Source organism: Lissotriton helveticus, chromosome 1_1, assembly GCF_964261635.1.
Source record: "Lissotriton helveticus chromosome 1_1, aLisHel1.1, whole genome shotgun sequence".
Classification (NCBI taxonomy): domain Eukaryota; kingdom Metazoa; phylum Chordata; class Amphibia; order Caudata; family Salamandridae; genus Lissotriton; species Lissotriton helveticus.
The window spans coordinates 1,979,613,206-1,979,635,417 of NC_136057.1; the positions used below are offsets into that span (position 1 = coordinate 1,979,613,206).

The window sequence follows — 22,212 nt, forward strand, 5'->3', positions numbered from 1 at the left end:
TCGACTTTAGGTTGTCTAAATTTACATTTTGAAAACTTCAAGGTTAAGCCTTTTTCTTGGACGCAATTAAGAACAGTGTACAAGTTTAAATCATGTTCTTCACAATCTTTTCCAAAAATTAAGATATCATCTTGGAAAGCCACAGCACCACTGCAACCCTTTAATACATCACGCATAAGCCTTTGGAAGACGGAAGCAGCACTGGCTAGTCCAAAGGGCATCCTCAAGTATTGAAACATGCCCTCTGGAGTCACAAATGCTGTCAATTTTCTAGAGTCTTCATGGAGTTCTACTTGGTGATATGCACTCGCCAAGTCTATTGTAGAAAACACAGTGGCACCAGACAAAGATGAAATCAACTCATGGATATTGGGCAGTGGATGTTTGTCAACCCATATTTCTTGGTTGAGACTCCGAAGGTCTACACAGAGACGGAGATCTCCAGAGCTCTTGAGAGACAAAACCACAGGGGAAACCCAAGGGGACGATTCAATAGGTTCAATGATATGTTTTGAAATAAGATCATCTAAAATTCCTTTGAGTTTGTCTCTGTAAGCTAAGGGAACATTCCTTACCCTGTGTCTGACTGGTACTGCATTCTCATTGAGTATAATTTTATGTTTGAAATCCACATACTTGCCAAGAGTATCTTTAAAAACATTTGGAAATGTATATTTTATATTGCTAATGAAACTAGAATCTTCCTTATTGGAAAGTAAGTTTACCTCAGGTTCTATGAAACACACAGGAGGATTGGCATTAGGATCTAGTTTGATGCCTAGTTCTCGTTGGTGTGGCCAACCTAAAATAGCTACGCCTTTAGTGGCTACATATACTTTCCCATTGGTAATGCGATCCTTTACTTGGAGTTTGGCCCAGAAGTACCCTTCTAATTCTATCTTTTTGCCCGAGTAACCACCAGGATGAATATCTGGAACACAAAGTTCTCTTTTGTTCCAGAAACTGTTAAATAAATCTAAACCAATGATGGAATATCGTGAACACGAGTCCATCATTAGATCAATGGAGATGCTATCTACAAGAATAGGATAAGAGGGAAATTGGTCTAATTCAACTTCATCCACAGAAAGAATGCAATTGAAACTATTAAGTACTTCCTCTTCCTCTTGTGAAATATAATTCACCCTCTGTGTTGAACGACATACATTTCCGAAATGGCCTTTACGTTTACACTTCACACAAACTCTGTCCCAGGCAGGACAACCTTTATAATTGCCAACATGGTTGGAACTGCCACAACGATAGCATGAAATTTTTCTTTGGTTGAATCTGTTTTCTGAAAAGGTTTTGACTTCATTAGGTTTCTTTTCGCTATCTTTTTTTTCAACACTTCTAGAAGAAAAGTTAGGGTTAGATTGGTTTTTAACTAAAGATACTTCTGGTTCAGGGACTGAGGGTTTGATATTAGTGCCTCTAATTTCTGATACAAACAATTCTGACTGTTCTATACCTTTGGCTATATTTATGACAGCATTAAGGGTAGTTTCTGTTCCAAGCCAAAGTCTCTCCTGGATTTTCTTGCTCTTTGTTCGCATCATTATTTGGTCTCTGAGAACCTGTTCGTAGGAGATTGTTTCGAAAGAGCAATAACAGGCTAAAGAGCGTAGTGCCGAAACATAGTCTTCTATGGACTCATCTTGTTTTTGACTGCGAGAGTAAAACTTAAATCTTTCCATGACAGTGTTTATTTTCTTGCCAAAACGAATTTTCATTTGTCTGGTTGCTTTTTCAAAAACATCTATGTCACCAGCATCTTCAATTGGAGGAAGATTGTCAAATTCTTTAATTCCAGCCCCTCCCAAACAATGTCGCAAAAGTGCTAATTTGCGTTTTGCAGAACAACCTTCTTTTTCTAGTACATCAACATAGGCTAGGAACATGGGAAACCACAAGTCCCATTCGATGCTGGGATCACCTGCTGTTTGTAGGAAATGAGGGGGGGCAGAAATGTTTGACATGTCTTTTGCTGAAACTGAAATTAATAAATTTAATTTTAGAAATGTACCTTTTAATCGTTGTTGAGGAACAGTGCACTCGAAAATAATTAAGTAGTCAAATCGGCGTGTATTTGTGATAGTCGGTGAGTTTCTTTGTTTACTTCGAAAAATTTCGAAGGTTTTCAAAATGGCGGCACGTCTGTGACGTCAGCGCGTCATTAGGTTGAAGGTTAATGCCCACAATGCTTTGCGCTGGGCTGCGGCGTCACGAAGGAGTGAGCGTCAGGCTAAGATGAGCTCCTCGAGTCCTGGAGCGTGTTGGAATGCTCAGTCTGTTTGAAAGATTCAACGGCAACAGGTAAGCGGTAAAATGGTTTTAATTCCGCTGCGCAGGCAAAGAAAATGAGAGAAAAATTTTTTTTTTCCAATTTCGAGTGGCAGTACGTTACCTTATGCAATATGAAAGTCCTCAGCGTCGTGTAGAGGTGGTAGATACGTGTGAACGCTGTTCCGCTTCCGCTGTGATACTTCTTTCCTTTTCTAAGGAATTGCTGATCCCGATCGTCGCCAGTATTTGTGTGGTAATTAACACACATGAATTATAGGTTCCAGCTTGAGTATTTATTATGCAGCAGAACAGCTTTACATCCACAGGAAGAAGGGCGTCTTCTTCTAACAGCAGCTCAGCATAATATGACTCATGCTCTAACAAAGATTCTATTCGCATCATTCCTGACATCATGAGTTCTACTAACATGTCATAGAATACCACAATGCTGTAAAAGAAAATTAGTTTATCTAAGTTTGTGGCATCTCTGATCACCGGGTGGTGTAGTGTGTGTTGCCAGGTGTGTAGTATGTTCCATTGCAGTCCTGAAAGTGCTGTTAAGTTACTATCACAAGGGGAGGTCCGGCTTTTCACACACCTCTCCTCCTCATTGAGTGAGCGCTCAGTGCAGGTAGTTGATAGGTAGGAACCCTTTTTCCACAGCTTTGTGTAAAAACAGGCGTACCTTCCTACTGTCTTAGATGTGGATCACCCCACAACATCTAGACATGGTCAACAGAAGTACTTTCTGTCGATAGTTTTGTCTAACTTTAGAATTATGCGTGTGACCTATATAATTTCAGGAGGATTCGTGCTCACTACCGGAATACGGATTTGTGAATCAGGCCCTAACGTTCAGATGTAATTCACATGAAAGGCAGGATTAAGATACAACTAGTCTCAGAAAAAGGCTCGATAATCACACTAGGACAGTCCATTTTCTCTCTTTCCGAGCAGGAAAAATGTGCTGTGAAACCTATTGGATGCATAAGCTGTATAACTCACAAAGGAAAGATAAAATATTTTACTAAATGATCACTGAAGCAAGGTCAGTATTTATTTTGAAAAGTGAAACACAATTGGAAAAAATAGCGTTTAGGTTGATGATTTTCATACGAATTTAGCAGGGGAAATGAAAACGCGGGCCAGAGATGGACTGGTTTTTGAAATGATGAAATTAAATTTAAAAAGATGTAAGTGATTTGGGAGGCGTTCTCCGGTCCTCCAGAATGCAGAAGATGTGCACTTTATATTGCGTCGTTTTATTCTATGCAATTTTCCAAAGCTCTACAATTTGATCTGTCTTAGGAAACGGTGTTTCCAATTTAAGATGCTGGAAGGCTTTTGTGCTGCTTGTCAATTATGCCTCACATAGACTAAATTATATGTTTGTCAAAAAAAAGAGGAAAAAAAACATCATCCGGCTGGCAGAAGGTTTCTTTGTGCCTGGAGAGTCTACCTAGTCCTCTCGAAAGTGCGTTCACACAATAAGCAGCTTCTTGTTGAAACGCCCATTATAAGATACAATTGGGCTTTACAGGACAAGCCCTCGAGCGCCGCAAAGGCCACCTATTTAAATACGCCAAGTTTAGTTACCAGGAACGTAAAAACTGCCCTTCAGGTTGTAAACTATCTGCAACCACAAGTAAAATAAAAACATCTTCCGTGCAGCAGTGGGGTTCACCTGTACAAATACATTCATTTCCCCCATCAAAGCTTCCGACCTGATCTAAGTACCTTAGAGGACATCTGTTCGTATTGTACCCATCCTTCTGGTCACCATGGTAACGTGTAGCATCTCGGATTCTTTGTGATGCTCCATTCTTTCCTTGTTCAGGGACATCACTTTACAAGATGTAATTTGCCGGCTCAGTCCAGCCTTCGCAAATTCGCTTCGCTTCAACAGCACAACTTCCTCTAGTAACCAGAGGCAGCCATACCGCACAGCTGTTTCATTCTGTGTATGCTTTGACGCCCGCGCTGCTATTCTTGACACAGAGAAACAGTAACACAATTAACCTGCAAAATGAGGCCTTACCTGCGCCGCAATGTCAGCAATCCTTGGCACTGGTTTGCCTTTCTGGTGCTGTATGGTTGGAGGGCTTTGACCATCCCAGTTGTGTAGCTCCTCGATACTGCTGAGATAAAGCAGCGCCTTGAGTCCAGTACAGTAGTCTTGTATTAGAGTGAAATCTTGATTTTGTACTGCACTGCACACCTGAAGAAACAACAGGTATTTTAGTCGTTTTTTAAAAACATTTCTCTGGTTGGTTGCACAATATGTTATGGCAAACTCATACACAGATGGGTGATAAATTCAAAGGTAAAGCCCATAAAATGTAAAATCATGATACACGGTACCACTAGATTTAGAGGCTGTAACCAAAAAAATGCAATACAGCGTCTTGAGCAGCAGGTGCTGAAGACGCAGCTCTGCACATTTTAGTGCATTACTTGCATTTAGGTTCCCAGCAGTCTTCTGCTGAAAATAAACTATTCACAATACTCCTGTATCATGATGTATTACACAGAACTGTGGTTTTACTTGAATGCAGTGCTTAATATGGAAAAGAGCAAGTGCAGGGGACTCAAAGATTTGTTAAACACATGGTCAAAGCTAAAAAACAAGGGTGACGAAAACCGTGGCTGCCTACTAGTGGTGTCTCTTGAAGTGAATATTAAGGGGTAGATTGTTAGGAATAAATACATTTTAACATTAAAATAGACTTGCAAAGCGAAATAGAATTAAACTCTAGAGTGCATTTAAAACTCTACTAAGGAACTGCATGAATAAATCACACATAGTAAAAATGTGCTTGCTTTAATTGTGTAGGAAAACCAGTGTGAAGTGAAACATGCAGTAGGTCATCATCATTTTCAATATGCTTCTGCAACTAGGCCCAAACCAATTTCCTTCAACTCTTGATCATAGCTAAATAAACGTTTATTTAGAATATTTCACCTAGCACCAGCATCCTACTTAACCCTGGGCATGGTTCTCGTAGTAGCGCTTCGCGTAGCTATGCGAAGTGCATTTCGCACTACGCACGCTATGCGTAGCTACGTGAACTGCGTAGTGCGGTAGGGAACATGATGTTCGCACTGATTGGACAGTGCCAGATGCTTGTCTGCACTGTGTAATCATTGCAAACAGCATCTTGCACAGTGCAAGCGGTAGTTTTCTGCCGCTCAAGTAGATTTGTTATTCGAGCGGCAGCTTTCTCAACGCGGACTGGTAGTTTCTCATCGCGAGCAGTCGCGAGCATACGCGACCACTCGCAATGAGAAACATGACCTCCCCGCGTTGAGAATCTCGCCGGGAGGTTTATTTTCCACGCTCGCGATCGGCACCATGATGTTGCTGATCGCGAACGAGGAAAAAGTCTCGCTGGGATGGTGATTCTGCTCGCTCGCGGTCGCCATCTTGACGTTGAGGACCACGAGCAAGCAAAAAATGCACTGTGCTATGTGCAATTCGTGTAGCGCGTAGTTGCTCAAACTATGCACACTCCGCGAGCGTAGTGTAGTGTTCTGCCCAGGGTTAATCCTACTAAAGAATGTGCTGACTTTAAGATTATGTTCTTTTGCTTCATCACACCACATTAGCTGATCCTGTTTTAACAATGAGTTTGCTGTAGATTTATAAAAAAATAGACTGTTAGAATAAAGAACAAATGAGATACATCTTGTGTAACAGGACATAGTCGATAGATTTGCATTTTGACTAACTCTTTGTCTTCACAACGGGGCTTTGAAAGCAAGTAGCCAATAGTTTAGATATGAAGGTTCTAATGAGAACTTTTTCCAATGTATCCACACATTGAAAAAGCAGTCAACTAGGTACCAGCGTAAATGTTTACCATGGGAATCAAGAGGAGAAGCAACGCATGTCAAAGACACCATCAAATTAGTGGCTTCCATTGGCTGAAGACAATGTGCACCCACTCATTTTCATTACATTATTGTGCATTTAGGACGAGGGATGAGGGTGGGTTCTTTCTTTCCATTTTATTAGTGGGAGGGTAGTGGGTGGGGTTTTTTGTATGTAATATTATAGGTAATAATTTCCATAACCGGCACCGATTCTAACGCAGGCTCTATTGGAGAAGAACCAATGCATCGAGGGGACATGGCTGAAGTCATCGCAGCATATCTGGCGTCTTGACGCATTGCATCGTACCGCATCATCACACATCACATCGAAGTGTCAAGCCTGTCACAACATTGGGGGATGCAGTAAGAATCAGATGCGTCAACTCTCCATGCAGTAAGAAGCCGACGCATCACCACCTCTCCGGTAAGCAAGTGACGCATCACCTCCCCTGCACAGCAGTAAGGAACAGACGCATCTCATTCCCCGGAGCAAGAAACTGACACATCACCTTCCCTGAGTGTATGAAACAGACGTATTACCTTCCCTGCAACCGTTTTTGGTTGACAATTTCATCACATCCAATGTAAAAGTTTTGCATCCCACATTTTCCTGGGACAGAACTGTTTCTACCTTTTAAGATTAATATTTTTAGTACTGTATTGTGGATTTTGTGTTATTTTTGTCTTGTTTTGGTTTAGATAAAAATTACTTATTTTTCTAAACTGAGGTGGTGTCCATTTGTAGTGTTTTCACTGTATTACTGTACGTGTTCACAAATGCTTTACAAACTGCCTCTGATATAAGCTTGTCTGCTCATGCCAAGCTACCAAGTGGGTGAGCAGGGGTTATTTTAGAAGTGTATCCCCATACCCCAACTAGGAAGATGCATCCCTACTTGGACAAGGGTGCAAAGCATTGCCAACTAGAGACCTCCATTTCTAGCAAGCGCCAACTGTTGATATCTGGTCACTCCAAGCAGGACAAAGTGACAACTTCACAATGAACGCTATGGAATGTGGGCTGGTTACAGGGACCCAGTTAAGCCTGCTGAACAGAGTACCATAAATCCTGGCCTGCGGAGCGTTGCAAAGATCCGTGTTAAAGATGCATTGTACAGTTGAAGCGATGTGTCAGTTCTGAGATGCGGTGAGGCTGTAGTGAGTGGTCCTTTGGTGACATTGGAGTTCTGTCATTGAAGATGTGTCATACAGTTGGGCGATGCACTGGTTATGAGGAGCTGTGAAGCTGCAATGCAGAGGGCATCCACTTCGTCAAGGCTGCCATAGACAAGAGATGTGAGGGCCTGCACTGAGGATGCGTAGCACAGCTGCGGTTCCAATGCGCGATGGGCTGTGATAAGATCCAGGTCATTATGACGGTTCCTATCCATGCAGCAGCAGTGATGTGTCAGTTCTGCTCAGGGTTGTGCAGCAGAGATGAATTGTCAGATCTGCTGGATCAACAGAGGCTGGCAGGGCACCTTAGTCCCACTTCCAAAGGTCCAGGACTAAAGTGGCACCAATTGTCAGGGTAGAGTCACAGATGGCAGCGTCCAGGTGCAAGGTTGTGGAAGACTGTTGTTTTATTGAGGCTTTATATCAGGAGGCCCATCAACTAATCTTTGAAGTCACATTGGGGTTCTGGGTTCAAGAGATGCAGGTCCAGTCCTTCTCGCCCGAGCAACAGGGATGCAGGCAGACGGTCAGAAAAGCAGGGCAGTAGTCCTTCAGGGTAGCAATCCAGCAGAGTGGCAGTCCTTTCAACTGCATAGTAGTACTTCTCCCTGACAGAGTATCAACATGTCCAGAAGTGTACTGAAGAGTTGGTGCCTGAGGTTCAGTATTTATACCCAGTTTATCTTTGAAGTGGGAGAGAAGCTTCCAAAGGTTTCCCTTTGAGGTCCCCAGGCATCTTGCCTTACCTCTTCTGGCTCCAACAAACTACAGGGTGTATTCAGTCACTTGTGTGGAGGCAGGACATAGACTATTCAAGTGTAAGTGGGGCTGCATCCAGGTCTGCCATCTCTTCCTACCAGTGGTGGCCCATCCAGGCACTCCAAAGCGTTCTATGTGTGTCAGTCTAGGAGGAATCCACAAACCCTACTGTCAGCAACACCCACTTATGTGACCTAGGAAAGATTACAGGAAATAAATGGCTAAGGCAGGAAAATACCAATGTACTAAAAATGCCATTTTCAAGAATTGCAATTTAAAATCCGACTTTGCCATAAGTTAGTATTTTTCATTACAATTTCAAAGACACCAAACATGAACTGGGTACCTGTTCCCATCTGGAAAGTACAGTTTATTAAATGTAATAATGAGCCCAATGTCATCCTACAGGAGAGGTAGGTGTTTCAGTAGTGAAAAACGAATTTAAGGATTTTTCATTACCAGGACATTTAAACCTTAAAAGCACATGTCAGACTTTTCAGATACAAGGCACCCTGCCTGGTGGGCTGTTTAGGTACTACCCTAGCGGTGACGTATATGTATAAAATAGGCAGGTTGAGGCCTGGCAAAAGGTTTATCTTTCTGGGTCGAAATGGCAGTTAAAAACTACTGGAACATGCTGCAATGGCAGGCCTAAAACATATTTAAAAGGGCTACTTGAGTGGGTGGCACAATCAGTGCCGCACCGCTAGTAATATTTAAATTACAGGCCCTGGCTGCATGTAATACCTATATGTAAATTAACTGTGCCAATCAAGTGTACTCTGATTTTAGAATCTTTAAAGGAGTTGCAAGCCCTTTAGCACTGGGTAGCAGTATTAAGCTGTGCAGAGTGCTAAAGTCAACAAAACAGGTTCAGAAAAAAGGAGGGTGAAGCAAAAAATTTAGGGATGAGCCTCCAATACTTCACCTAAAAGATGATGCTAACCCTAATTGTAACCAAAGTTGCATTATATTTTTCAATTATTTAAATTAAATTAAATTAACTTCTAGATCAGGTAATGGTGCCTAATATAATGGCAAATCAGTTAAGGAAGTTGTTGAGGTAAGTGTGATGAAGTAAAGCTAAGACAAAGACAAAGTAATGCAGGTGATAAAATTGCATCTTCCCAAAAGTATTCATGCGAAAACATTCTACTTATTGAACAGTTACAGTACAGTAGCATCACTAGATACAGAACAAAGTACCAAAAGATTTCCAGGGTTGGAAGGAGCTATCCTTTCACCCAATCCCTTCAAGAAAAAGAATGAAAGAAAGGAAATGCTGCTTTGTTCAGGACTGCTTAAATGCAAGATACTCACAGGCGAAAGACTACCAGAAATACACGAGAAGCAAGCCAAGTAAATTATACTGTTAGCTTCAGTGGAAATTTAGTAAGGGAGCATACAAATTTGAGGAAAGGGATCGGTGGACTGGAAACTGATATATTAAAAGAAGCACATGAAGTGGACATTTCAAACAATAAAGACGGGAGAAAAAACGTGAAATTTGTCAGCTAGAACTCATCAGCACCAATAATGCATGTTGGACAGTGGCAAAGGTGCAGAATACACAATCAATCCGAGGGAGTCATAGGAATGCTGAATAATCAGTAAGGCACTTGGCTATTAAGCCGCAAGAGCTGCAAATCCATGCTCCTGTGTTCACCCTCATGACATTTTTTTGTAGAACAGAATTCATATGTCAGCTTGGGAAAAGCAGGTCACAACAGGTTAATCCCCATCAAACCTACTGTCAACAAGCCTTCAGCCACAATTCTGAAACAAAAACTGTCCACAGCTGTCAAAAAAGGAAGAACATATTTAAAGGCAAATAATCATCAAACAATGGCTCTGTTAGTGAAATCTGCCCAATGAGAAGATGCAATAAATGTTCTGATGCCGATCGAAATGAAATAGAAGATGCCTCCTATGTTAGAGAGACAGGAAACAGAGGAAGTGCTCATGCAAGTTGGATTCTTCAGGACAATAAACAGGATGATTTTTTAAAAAGTCTTTGAAAACAAGTGCCTCCATTCAGGATAGAGTTACCCATACATTTTAACGATAGTGACATGGAAGAGTGTACAAATGGTAATGGAGACCACCGAGTCATGTGTGAATTTCAGGATGATTCCTATTGGCTCTTCTAAACTTCCATGTGTTCTCTACCCATGGCCACACTGTGGCTATTCTCTAACCTAGCAAACTTAAGGAGATGATAGACAGAGCGCTGAAACGTTTCAGACATACACCCCAGTCACAGATCTGGGTTGAATCCATCATCGTTCTTTAGCTCACTTCACCACCTCAGTTCAGACCCAGTTATATGCAAATCAGTCTTGACCCTACGCCTCATGGAAACAGTCCAGCCTGAACTGCCAAGCCAGGTCTTCCCTGGACAGGAAACAAGCATTCTAGGACCGGTTCCGGGTAACACCCCTCATCAGCCAGGCTATCTTGAATCCAGTGACAAAGTGTGCAAGGGACCCACGTCTGGGCATACCCTGCCAACTTATTCTCTAACCCAAACAGCTCTAATGATATATGAACTTTATGTCTGAACTTTCCTTACCTGCATGATTTCATTATTAACTTCCACAGCTTATGTTGGCTGGATTCTGCCTTTTCACAGAATAACAAAAAGGCACTGCTCCTCGAGAATTTCACTCACCCACGAAAATGTTGAGGCAGCCAGAAATGGGACTTGGCACCTGAATGAGACTCCTTAGACGTGGAACTATTGCAGAACCTGCACCTTTTTCCTATACAGTACTTGCAAGCTAAATGTTGATTGGGAAAAACATATTTCTGAGTTGTTGCACCTGGTAATGGAGGAAAACATGCAGCAGTATTTCCCATTCAGAGATGAAGATCTCAAAACAATACCACACATGGGACATATTTATCATGTAGTTGCATCGCACTAGGAACACGCAAAGGGGTGCATACGTGACAAAACTACAAAGTCTAATTTATCTTTTTTTGGTTTTTTATATATTTTATTTTACAGTTGCACTGCATCAAACTCTGAGATATAGTTTTTTGACTTTAAGATACATCAATCTGAGTATATACAATGTTCAAAGATACAGTTAAATATATTACCAACAATTTACATAAAAGGAAGGCATTACACGCTTTAAAACAATAAAGGGAAACAAATACCCTGTAATACAGAGAGCCTATTTGTTGCTCTATCATCAATCTAGCCAAAATCACGCTCAACTATCCAACCAATCGCGCAGATATAGCAGAAGCCTTCGTGTCCTACTATGAATCGGTTTATACCCCGGTCTGCACCCGTTCGGAGCAAGACTGCGCGGAATTTTTACGGGATTTTGCGCTGCCTACCCTATACCCAAGAACAAAGAGCCTACCTTACAGGAGACGACATAAGACGGGCCCTTAATTCCCTCCAATCTGGGAAGGTGCAGGGGCCGAACGGACTCCCAGTAGAGCTCTTTAAGCGCCAGGCCAACATTGTTACCGTCCCTCTCTTCCAGATGTATCTGGAAGCCCGGGAAGTAGGACTGCTTCCACCCAACCAACGGGAGGCCACGATCGTCGTGATTCACAAAGCAGGGAAGCCTGCTGTTCAATGTTCGTCCTATCGCCCAATCTCGTTACTTAACGTTGAGGCAAAGGTCCTGGCGAAGGCTTTAGCGGACAGACTTTTAGTGGTTCTGCCCGACCTGGTCCACATCGATCAGTCTGGGTCTTTGCCGCATAGGAGCACCCGACATAATTTACGCCGCCTCTACGGAGTGCTTTATATGACAGAGAATGTGGGGTCTGCACAGACGGCATTGATGGCGCTGGATGCCTCAATGGCATTCGATAGTATCGAGTGGTCCTATTTGTTCATGGTGCTTCAGCGACTGGGGTTCGGTCCGAAGTTTTGCAGCTGGGTGCGGCTTCTATATGAGCAACCGGTGGCAAGAGTGCGAGTCAATGGTGCGGTGTCCAGTGTTTTCCCCCTGAGGAGGGGCACGAGACAGGGGTGCTCTTTGTCCCCCCTCCTATTTGCACAAGCTCTGGAGCCGTTAGCTCACTGGATAAGGAGGGACGTGTCATTTTGGGGCTTGGCATTGAACGATGACTGGGAGGAGAGTATTTCCTTATACGCTGATGATATTGTGCTATATATGGCCAGGCCGTACCAGTCGATAGCACGGGGCCTGCACCTTTTTGAACTGTTTGGCAGCTACTCAGGCTATACCATCAAATGGGCGAAGTCCGTTATCTTTTCACTCTCGGGCCTCCAACGAGGATTCCGACCGGGTGTCCCGCATCCATTGTCTTAAATGGCTTTAAATACCTTGGAGTGTACATCACAAGGGACAGGGCAGAGTTCTTCTCCAGGAACATAGAACCGCACCTGGCGTGCCTCAGAGCTGACGTGAACCATTGGAGGAAGCTGCCACTCTCCCTCATGGGCCGGGCAGCATTTTTTAAAATGCTGGCTCTGCCGCGCTTGCTCTACATTCTGCTAAATACGCCATTTCCGATTCCAAATGACATATTTGCTCAAATACAACAAGCTCAGCGGACACTCCTCTGGGATGGGGGCAATCCTAGGATAGGACTTCGCAAGTTGACGAGGGGAGTTTACGATGGGGGGCTGGCCCTCCCAGACGTCAAGCTTTATTATTGGGCTTCGCAGTTGCAAGTGGTAAATGATTGGATTTACACGGATCAGTCGGAACCAGGGTATAGAGTGGACCGGCTGATGATGCCAGCTGGCAGTTGTGAACCGCTCCTCTATGCTCGTAAGCCAGGGAAAGATTGGCCGGCTTACACAGGGGTGGTGGTACAGTGTTGGAGGTTGGCAAATAGATTTTTGGGGTGGTCCGGTGCCCTGACTGGTAGAACCCCCCTGTGGCATGGCGATCTTCTAAAGGATGTGTCTCGTTTGACTGGGTTCAAAGGTTGGAAGGTTATAGGCATAGAGTACTTGGTGGATGTCTGGAGGGGGGATGCCCCATGATCCTTTGCCTACCTACAACAAGAATATGATCTCCACGACTCACAACATTACCACAACAGACATCTTTCCCATGCCCTGCAGGCCCACATTACACATGGGACGTCAATCCTGGAGTACTCTCCTATGGAAGATAGGTTGATCCTTGATCCGAAATCAGAGAAACTCACCTCTACAATATACCATAAACTCATCAATAATATGCCGGACACGCTTACGTTATTGAAGGCAAGGTGGTTGGAAGACATAGGCGTATTAGAGGACGATGACTGGCAGGACGCCCTACAAAGCTCACGTTGCAGGTTCCAGTTGGTGCAGCCCAAGATTCTGCACCGGGTGTACTATCCCCGCACTCACCTCTTTGCCTGGGGGTGAAGTGGGTCGGCCCTCTGTGCACAAGGGTGCTAGGGGGAGGGTACCTTCTATCATATATTATGGGACTACCCGGAGATAGTGACTTTTTGGACTAAGGTGGTTGACTCGATGTCAGCCGTGGTGGGCTCACCGGTCCCGTTTGAACCCAGATGGCTGCTCCTGATGATTCGGCAGGACTCAGACTGGACTAGATATAAGGAAATATGGCTGGCATTGGCGGCAAGGGTGGCCAAACGACACATTGCAAGGGGCCGGGGTTCGCCGATGCCACCACAATGGGACTAGTGGGTGCGTGACTTGGACTGGACTTGGACTGGTGTTTTCAATTTCTCTAGATACATTTTGCAGCCGAGGAGAGGTCAAAAACATATGAATTGCATCAGCATCCAAGCAATCACAGCGAGGGCACCTAATACCTTCCAGTCCCCCAATTGTGCAGTCTTAGCTGGCGTATAATACCATAAGAAGGCTGTTTTAAAATGCTGAGCTTGAAGGCCTGCCAAGCACAAAATGGTCTGGCCCATCTCCAATGAATCTAGGAAATCATCCTGATCTATGCCGATCTTATCAACCTATTTCTTCCCATGTTTATCCAAAGCATCCGGCTTGAGCAGTGAAAGCTCTGCATAGATCCGCTGAATTGTACAACTCTCTCCTGCTCTAATAACATCAACAATCACGGTTTTCTCAAAGGGTGTGGCCCACCCTTTTTCCTCTTAAAAAGCTACATACCTGTAGATATTCAAAAAAGCTTCTCTTATTAATACCATAATCATTTTGAATTTCTGCAAATGAGAGGATGCCCTCAGGCCTAATAAGATCCCCTATTTTCCGAAGCCCACACCCATCCCAATCCCGCATTACAGCATCTGAGACTATTCCCGCTAATGTCAGATTCTTATATAACTGTGTGTAGAACTTCATTCTCCCTGGACCAGATTTTTTCTTAAATGCCGCCCAAATCTTGAACGAAGCCATCAGTGTTTTAAATCTTGTTTTTATAAAATAGCTAGGCTCATTAAATTTTATGAACACATTTAAAGCATTATCTCCCAACAAAAATGTATATAGATCTGGAGACTCTGCTTTCATCCTCACATCTACTGCCCTCCCGCCGACCAAGCTGCTCATGTATTGAAACACTGCGGCCCAATAATTCATTCTAAAATCTGGGACTGCCCAACTGCTTCTATCTATTGAAAGTGACATAAACCTCATAGCCCTTCTTGTTTTCCCATGCACCCATATAAACCTGTTGACAGTATGTTCAAGCACCGTGAACCATTGTCTCTCAAATTCTAACGGTATAGCCCAGAAAAGATACCGAATCTTAGGCAAAAAAACATTTTAACAACGTGTCCTACTAGTGACAAATGAAGATTGTGTAATCTATCAAAGCCTTTCCGATGATTGGTTCAATATTTTCTCCAACTAACTTCCCCAGTTCGGGCGTAATATTAATACCCAGATAAGTAGCCGAGTCTGCCACCCGCGGGTCCTCCGAGTCGATCTCCCTGTTTCTAATAATCTGGGTCTTGGATCTATTTAACGCATACCCGGATACCAAGCCAAAGGTTTGAGCTTCTGCATCAATAGCAGCTAAGGCTTCAGCAGGATTTGGGGTGACCAGAGCAATATCATCTGCATAAGCCAGTGTTTTTGTTTCTAGTCCATGAAGTTTCATCGGGATAATGCTGCCACAAGCCTCCAACATCCTAACCAAAGGATCAATATAAAAGGCAAAGAGAAGGGGTGAGCAGGGGCAGCCCTGCCGCGTGCCACACCTAAATAACACCAGTACCGTATACCCCCCATTCAACTTCAGCCGGGCCGTGGGAGCCTTATATAGAGCCTGTACTGCCCTGACAACGTCCCCCCTGAATCCGAACCACTTCATGGCTGCCCACAAATAGTCCCAGGAGACCCTATCAAATACTTTTTCAGTGTCCATTAGAATGAAGGCCATAGTGTCCCCTAAGAACAAAGTCTGACTGTGTGGCTTGCAAAGTCTGATTTATCAAGCCACGCAAGGCCACCTAAGCAAATTGCTGTGTTGCGTTACTCTGCCTCAGAGGGGCGTTCCATGTGTGGTGTGCTGGTGTTCCCAAGCAACACCTATGGATTTTGACACAGATTTGCCATAGGAGGTAGACCTGGGAATGCGCCCAAATTGCTGCGCCCCCACAGGTGAGGGATAATGAGGAAAAATATGTTTCTTTCTCTATCTCATTCTGAAGCACACTTAGAAAGAGAAAAATACCTCAGGGGATTGTTTTTGTACAGGAAGGTGTTCTGTCCAGCACAAAACTATCCTGCTTACAATGCAGGCACTCTTGCAAGGGTGCCTTTGTTGGTGCTACTGATGGAGCAAGGATTCGCACAAAAGGCGACTTGCTTGTACTCAAGAACCTCGAATAACTTTAACGAATTAACCATTATGTTTGTCTTACTAATTTGATATTTTCCCCTTTACATTGGGTGTCCGAGAGAAGCTTGCTTATGTGTTTTCTAATCCTAATACGCTTGCAAATAAAATGGCCGCTGCTACGCGGGAATTTCTACTGCGCATGCGTCTGTCATACCCACGTGACATGACGTACTTGCAGCTTTGGAGGGAATCTGTTGCTTCTGCGCACTAGAGCTAATATGACTGCTCTGTGTTCTCACATGCGAGAATCTTGCACTGCTGCTTTTGCTAAGCTGTTTGTTCTGCCTAATCCTAATGCTATAGTTTATTATAAAGTAATGGGTATAGTGCAGAGATTCATGGCATACAGTGTATTAATTTATTCTGTGTTCTAAAGCTGTTTCTTTTCTATTTCATGTTGTACTTCGAAACTTGGCCTGTTGTATTATGCTGTACTCCATCTTGATTGAAACTGCATCTGCGGGAGATCCGCGAGTCTCCAGAGCAGTGACCTTTGAATTCCGGCCAAGGAGCTGACTGACTGAGAAGATGCTCCTGGGAACCTACCCTAGTGAACCTTGGAAAAATACATTGTAATTGTGAATAGAACATCCATTGTTTTGCGAGTGGAAGTCTTCATTAGAACCTGAATTTAATGGGCGTGAACATAAATTTGAATGTGAGACGGCAAAATAGATGGGGTGATGACCTGTCCTCTTCTTTCTTCCAATCGAAATTGGGGATCCTTACACTTGCAACATTGCGGGGTGGTACACGGACCTGGAAAATTGTATAACTAGCCTAGGTTTAGATAGAGAAGTTGTCCGACTTGTCTGAATAGCTGACCTGTCACTGACCCAACGCACTCAATAGCTGATCAAGAACAGAGGTGCTGCGAAGCACTCTGTCAGAAGACTCGCTGACCCAATCGGGGTTCTGGGACCTGAAGTGCTGGTGAAGCGCTTTGCTGGGAAATTCGATAACCCAATCGGGGTTTTGACTGATAGCTGCAGAGAAGGAGTAGCGCAGGCGTTGCAACTGAACTGCGGGTGCTGGTCTCAACTTTCGGTGGTCCGGTTCTGATCCAAATCTGGCTGTCATATCCTGTTTCTGACCTGCACTTGCTGGCCTACTGGCGTTTGCCTGTGGCCAGGGTTGGTCTTCACTCCGCTTAGGTAAATATCAATCTGTGTGCGTAACAAATAGTATCAATTGCGTCCTTGTCTTACCCTCCCTGAATTTTGCAAAGTATTAGTAGCATATGTTTCTTTTTCCTACCCTTCCCTTGTGACAATTAATAATATCATAAATCTTGCCTTTATTAGCATGTCCCCCCCCCCCTCTTTAGATTTGGATGTTAAATGCTATCCATGAATGTATAGAGGTTTTCCTTTCTTTATCCACCCTTTAAAGAAGCTGAAGTGGTTATTCTGAAATATTAGCAAGTTCTGTTTTCTTACCTTCCCTATAGCTGCATGGTTAATTCAGTTTTCGTCATAACAATTTGTGTTCCCTCTTTTTACCCACCCTCTTGAAAGCGATTAAACTGTGACTCATAGCATGTCCCTTATTTTTCCCGTCCTTTAGAAAATATAATTTCAAGTCTGATTTCTATAAGTTCATTTCAGTATGATCCTTGGGGCACATGCATCAACCTATTTAGGAAGTGCAAACGGTGCGAATCGGTATTTGCACTTCCTAAATACGTTTTTGGGATGCATCAAACTCATTTTCAATATTCGTATTTTTTTGCATTTCTTAAAAATGCAAATGCATTTAAGGAATCGCATTTGTGCGATTCCTTAAATGCAATGCATCAATGTAAAAAAAAATGCGAATTTTGAAATTGGAAGTGCAAATTACCACGAGGTTGACCATCGTGGTAATTTGCGAAAATCTGTCAAAAAGCAAAAAAATGCATTTTTTAAACTGTCATGTTACAGACACACATGTCCTTAGGACATGTGTGTGTGAAACATGCACTTTCAAATGCATTTCAGGGGTGCAGGGGGGGGGGCCTTTGGACCCCCCCCCTGCACCCTTGGAATGCATCAACAAATTGCGAATTTGTAAATGCCTTCCTATTGACTCCTATAGGCCTTTTGGCCCATAGGAATCAATGGGAATTGCGAAAATGCACTTAAGAATTCGGTATTTATTTGGGATTCTGTAAAAATTGCGACAAATAAATACCGAAAAAAATGATGCATAGCATTTTGCAATTCTTAATTTGCAATTCGGTATTTTTCGCAAATTAAGAAGTGCAAAATGTCTCAATGATGCATGTGCCCGCTTGTTCTTACCTTCCCTTTAGAAATCTAAATGGTTGGCATAGTATATCTTTTGCATAGTTATACGCTGTTTGTGATTCTGATTATCGATAGCTTGCTTGCTGTTAATCTTTGGCTTATGACTTTTGATGAAGATTAGATAAAGGTTTTCAAAACTTCTCGAGTCTGTGGTTATTATATGAGTGCATATTGTTGTCTTGCTACCATACTTATTATGTTAGACTCCTTGATCACATAGGTTCACAGACACCGATGACCAGGAGTGTAAGTCAAGGGTATAGGACCTAGGAAGTACAAATATCTGATAGTTAGTGCCCAGGTTATCTGATCTAAGAAATTGTTGTTAATTAGAATATGGGTCTAGGTGAGTATTTGGTACATTTATAGTCAGGTGATCTGCGCGCTCTATCACTACTATGCAGCATATTGTGCATCAGCATTGGGAAAAGACAGGAATGCACTGTACAATTGTAAGTACTGTGCAACCCTTCCCTTTTGCTATCTCCCAGCACAGCACAATAAGTGACTTGCTGTGCTGCATGATTTGTTTAAAAATATGTCCCGTAGTATATACACCACACTCCAGAGTATTGGTATTTATTGAATGCAACATTACCACCAATACTATCTTGGATCTTATAATGAAGCCATTGAACTCTTGTTTTCCTTTCTTTGGATTAGTGCAGCCTGGCCTCAAATCTTGAGCCTTACATATTTGTTTTTACAAACGTCAATCCACAATTCCGTGGGCAACAACTCATTTGCCATGATACACTCTAACAATAGTGTTAAAACATCAGCAAACAAACAGAAAAGCAGAGGAACCCACTCACAAATATGCACTTTCTCACAGTGATCTATAGCAAAATTGTTGAGGTAACTAACTAGAGGAAGCATTAAGAGGAAGTTTGAAGTTTGAAGTTTAAAAGTTCTTGATAGAGCGCACTGCGACCAAGCGGCTTCCTGGCGCTGGAGTTTAGACTGAGAAACACAGACATTGGCCGGGATGAGATCAGCAGGAGTACGCTTGGGAGAACAGGAAAGTCTTGAGCGCCTTGCGAAATTGAGAGTAGACTGGAATAGATCTAATGTGCAGCGGGAGGCTGTTCCAGAAGAGAGGGGCTAAAACGGAGAATCTGGTGCCTCCAGTTTTGGATCTGCAGAACCGAGGGACATTGAGGAGAGCCTGACTGGAAGACCGGAGGGTGCGGCTGGGGGTATAGGAGCTGATAAGAGAGTTAATAAAAACAGGGGCAGTACAGGCACAAGCCATGAAGGCCAGACATCCCACCGGAATGCATGCCTGCATTGAGAAAAGCAGAGGTGCAGTTCATCCCTGCATCCTGTGGCCGGCAGCCCAAGGTGCCTGCCAACGGGTGCAGGGATACTCAGAGGGGTACCATAGGTGCCCGCAGGCTGCCATTCAGCAGCCTTGCACCCTTGGGGCCCTGCTGAGGGCCCCCAAAGAGAGTTTCCATCTGCCTATCGTGCTGGACAGACCGGCACGAAAAGGCAGTGAAAAACTGCCATCGTACTACCTCGTTCGTAAAGAGGCGACCGAGGGAGTACTACTACTGGAGGATTTCCGGATGGCAGACGGGCTCATGGTTCGGAGCCCTTCCGACCCGAATCAGAATTGGGCCCTAAGTGAACCAATAATAAATAACATATTTATAAAACATTAACTATTTTTAAATGTAATATTACTTAAATAACTTTCTACCCTATATTGCTACAAAGTACACAACACATATCTTAAATAAAATTTTTAAATGGTATTATTCACACATGTTACATAATTAAATATTTATTAAATTATTAATAATAAATATAATTACTAAAATAATTATTTTTTATTATCTCCCCACCCTTCATCCCTACAAAACAAGCATCCCACACCTAGGGGCCGATTCCAATTTGGGAAAAACCGCTCCGAATAGCCGTTCGGAGCGTTTTTCCCGTACGAATCGTACCCTGCAACGTCCCCCGTACGTACGACGAAGTACGATTAGTACCAGGAGCCGTACTCCGTACGAGTCGTACAGTGACCGTGCGACTCTAATCTCCGTACGATTCTCCCTCGGAACCCGCTGTACGCGACATCTGTACAGTTCGCGGCTGGTTTTTACAACCCAGCAAGTACGATACGTGTCGGGTACGCACCGTACGTCCCTTTTTCTACGGAGCTGAAAACAGCCATAAAAGCAGAGTTTGCGCCGAAACAGGTACGGAACGGTCCCACCAGGTACGGTGCGTACCCCCCTTGATCGCAGGGGTACGCACCATACCCCTGCGATCATGGGGTGTACGAGCCGTACCCCATGTACGATGGGTGTACGAGCCGTACCCCATCGTTCATGGGGTACGGCTCGTACACCCATCGTACATGGGGTACAGCTCGTACACCCATCGTACATGGGGTACGGCTCGTACACCCCATAATTGCAGGGGTACGGTGTGTACCCCTGCGATCATGGGGGGGTACGGACCGTACGGTGTGTATGTCTTTGTGTGCTTTTCCATACGACTCGCCCTTACCTGACGTGGACCGTACGAATCGTGTCCTCATACCCTGGTCCGGATCGTACTCGTCGGGTCGTACGGCATGTGTACGAGTCGTACGGTTCACGGTTTCAGCCTTGCAATACGTACCGATCGCGACAATTCGGACGGATTCATGGAATACGGATCGTACTACGCGACTCGGACAGACAGGTACGATTCGTACAGAGAGGGCTCCGGATACAAATCATACGGATGTTTTTTTTCCCGAATCGGAATCGACCCCCTAATGTATAAAATAAAACAATATTATTTACATCATTTTCATAATTGTCAATTAAACAATTAATATTAACCCCTTCCATGCTCATGATGAGCTGAGCTCGTCATGCAGCACAGTGCTCGTGTGCTTATGATGAGCTGAGCTCGTCATGACCACACCCATTTTTATTGCTGTCCAGCACAGCAGGGGAAACTCTGAAGCAGCGATGAGGTAAATATTAATAATTAACTGTTGGACCTGGCCCTTTTGGCAGGTTCACCCCGAAACTTTTTGCTTTTTCCTAGCCTGTTTCTGGACCCTGGTGGTAGTGATTTTAGGCCTCTGCGCACTTTTTCACTGTGGTACAGTGTAAAGTGCCTGTGCTCTCTGTGTATGTATGGTGAGTGACCTGCCCTCCCATAGCAATGAATGGGGAATATGTATGCCCATGGTAGTTCCTGATGTGTGGGGAGTGCAGGGTCGAGTTTGATATGTGCGAACTCGTGAGATTGAATGCTGCATAATGGTGTATGCGGCATGGTTGTGTCTAGTCTAGAAGTGCCACTTTGAGAAGTTGGCATATTTGTGTAATTTGTGCCTAGCGTGTGATTGGCTGGTGAGCCTGGCCCAGAGTGCCTGGGCCTGCTTGTGGATTGACTGTCTGGTTTGAGGTTGACAGGGGCTGCAAAGCCCCAGGAGGTTGTCTGAGTCAGCCCGTGGATGAAAGGCAGTATCTGCTGCCAAGGAAGTGGGTGGAGATAGCACCTGATAGTGAATGAGGCTGTGCCTGCCTGCCACAATGCTGGCTCCACCTCCCCGCTGGGCGACTGTCACCTCTGTCCCTGATACTGAAAGGACTTCCCTATAACCAGTTCTAGCTGGTTCTCACACTGCCTGCACAAAGACTTCAAAGACTTTTCTGTGTATAAGAAGGGGCTGTGTCCCCTTCCAAAATGTTCTTGTTTTTGGACTTGAATCTGCCAGGGGTGTGCTGCTGCTTAGGCTCAGGGGAATCCCTGGGCCCTGCCCAGCCCCTGGACACCTGATGGACCTTTCTGGACTCCTGGGGGACCCCTCTGCCTTGCTTGGGCTGATGGGGGGACTTGGCTTTGCCCCTTGGAAGCTCTGGGACCATTGGCAGCATGGAGAAGCTGCATTTTCCTTCAAGAGACCTTTTTCCTGCTTATAGCGCCTGAGAGCGCTGCATTTCATTTATAGCGCTGAGTGCGCTTTATTTTTTGCCCCCAAGCGCTTAGTAGTGCTTTTATTGCTATTATCGATGGTGCCCACCCCTCAC

The 22,212-nt window shown here is 44.0% G+C and overlaps 1 protein-coding gene across 2 annotated transcripts in view; it reads right to left on the bottom strand.

Moving 5' to 3' along the window:
- Nucleotides 1–22,212, bottom strand: part of DPYD (dihydropyrimidine dehydrogenase) — a 3,662,673-nt gene that overhangs the window by 504,739 nt on the left and 3,135,722 nt on the right. The window contains exon 20 of one of the 2 annotated variants that reach the window (XR_013594885.1): nt 2,731–4,504. Coding sequence is in view for 1 of the 2 variants with exons in the window: in XM_078644210.1 (XP_078500336.1) it covers nt 4,325–4,504 (180 nt within the window). In the remaining variant the exon portion in view is untranslated. The remainder of the gene's footprint in view (nt 1–2,730; nt 4,505–22,212) is intronic. The other variant, XM_078644210.1, reaches the window with a different exon arrangement.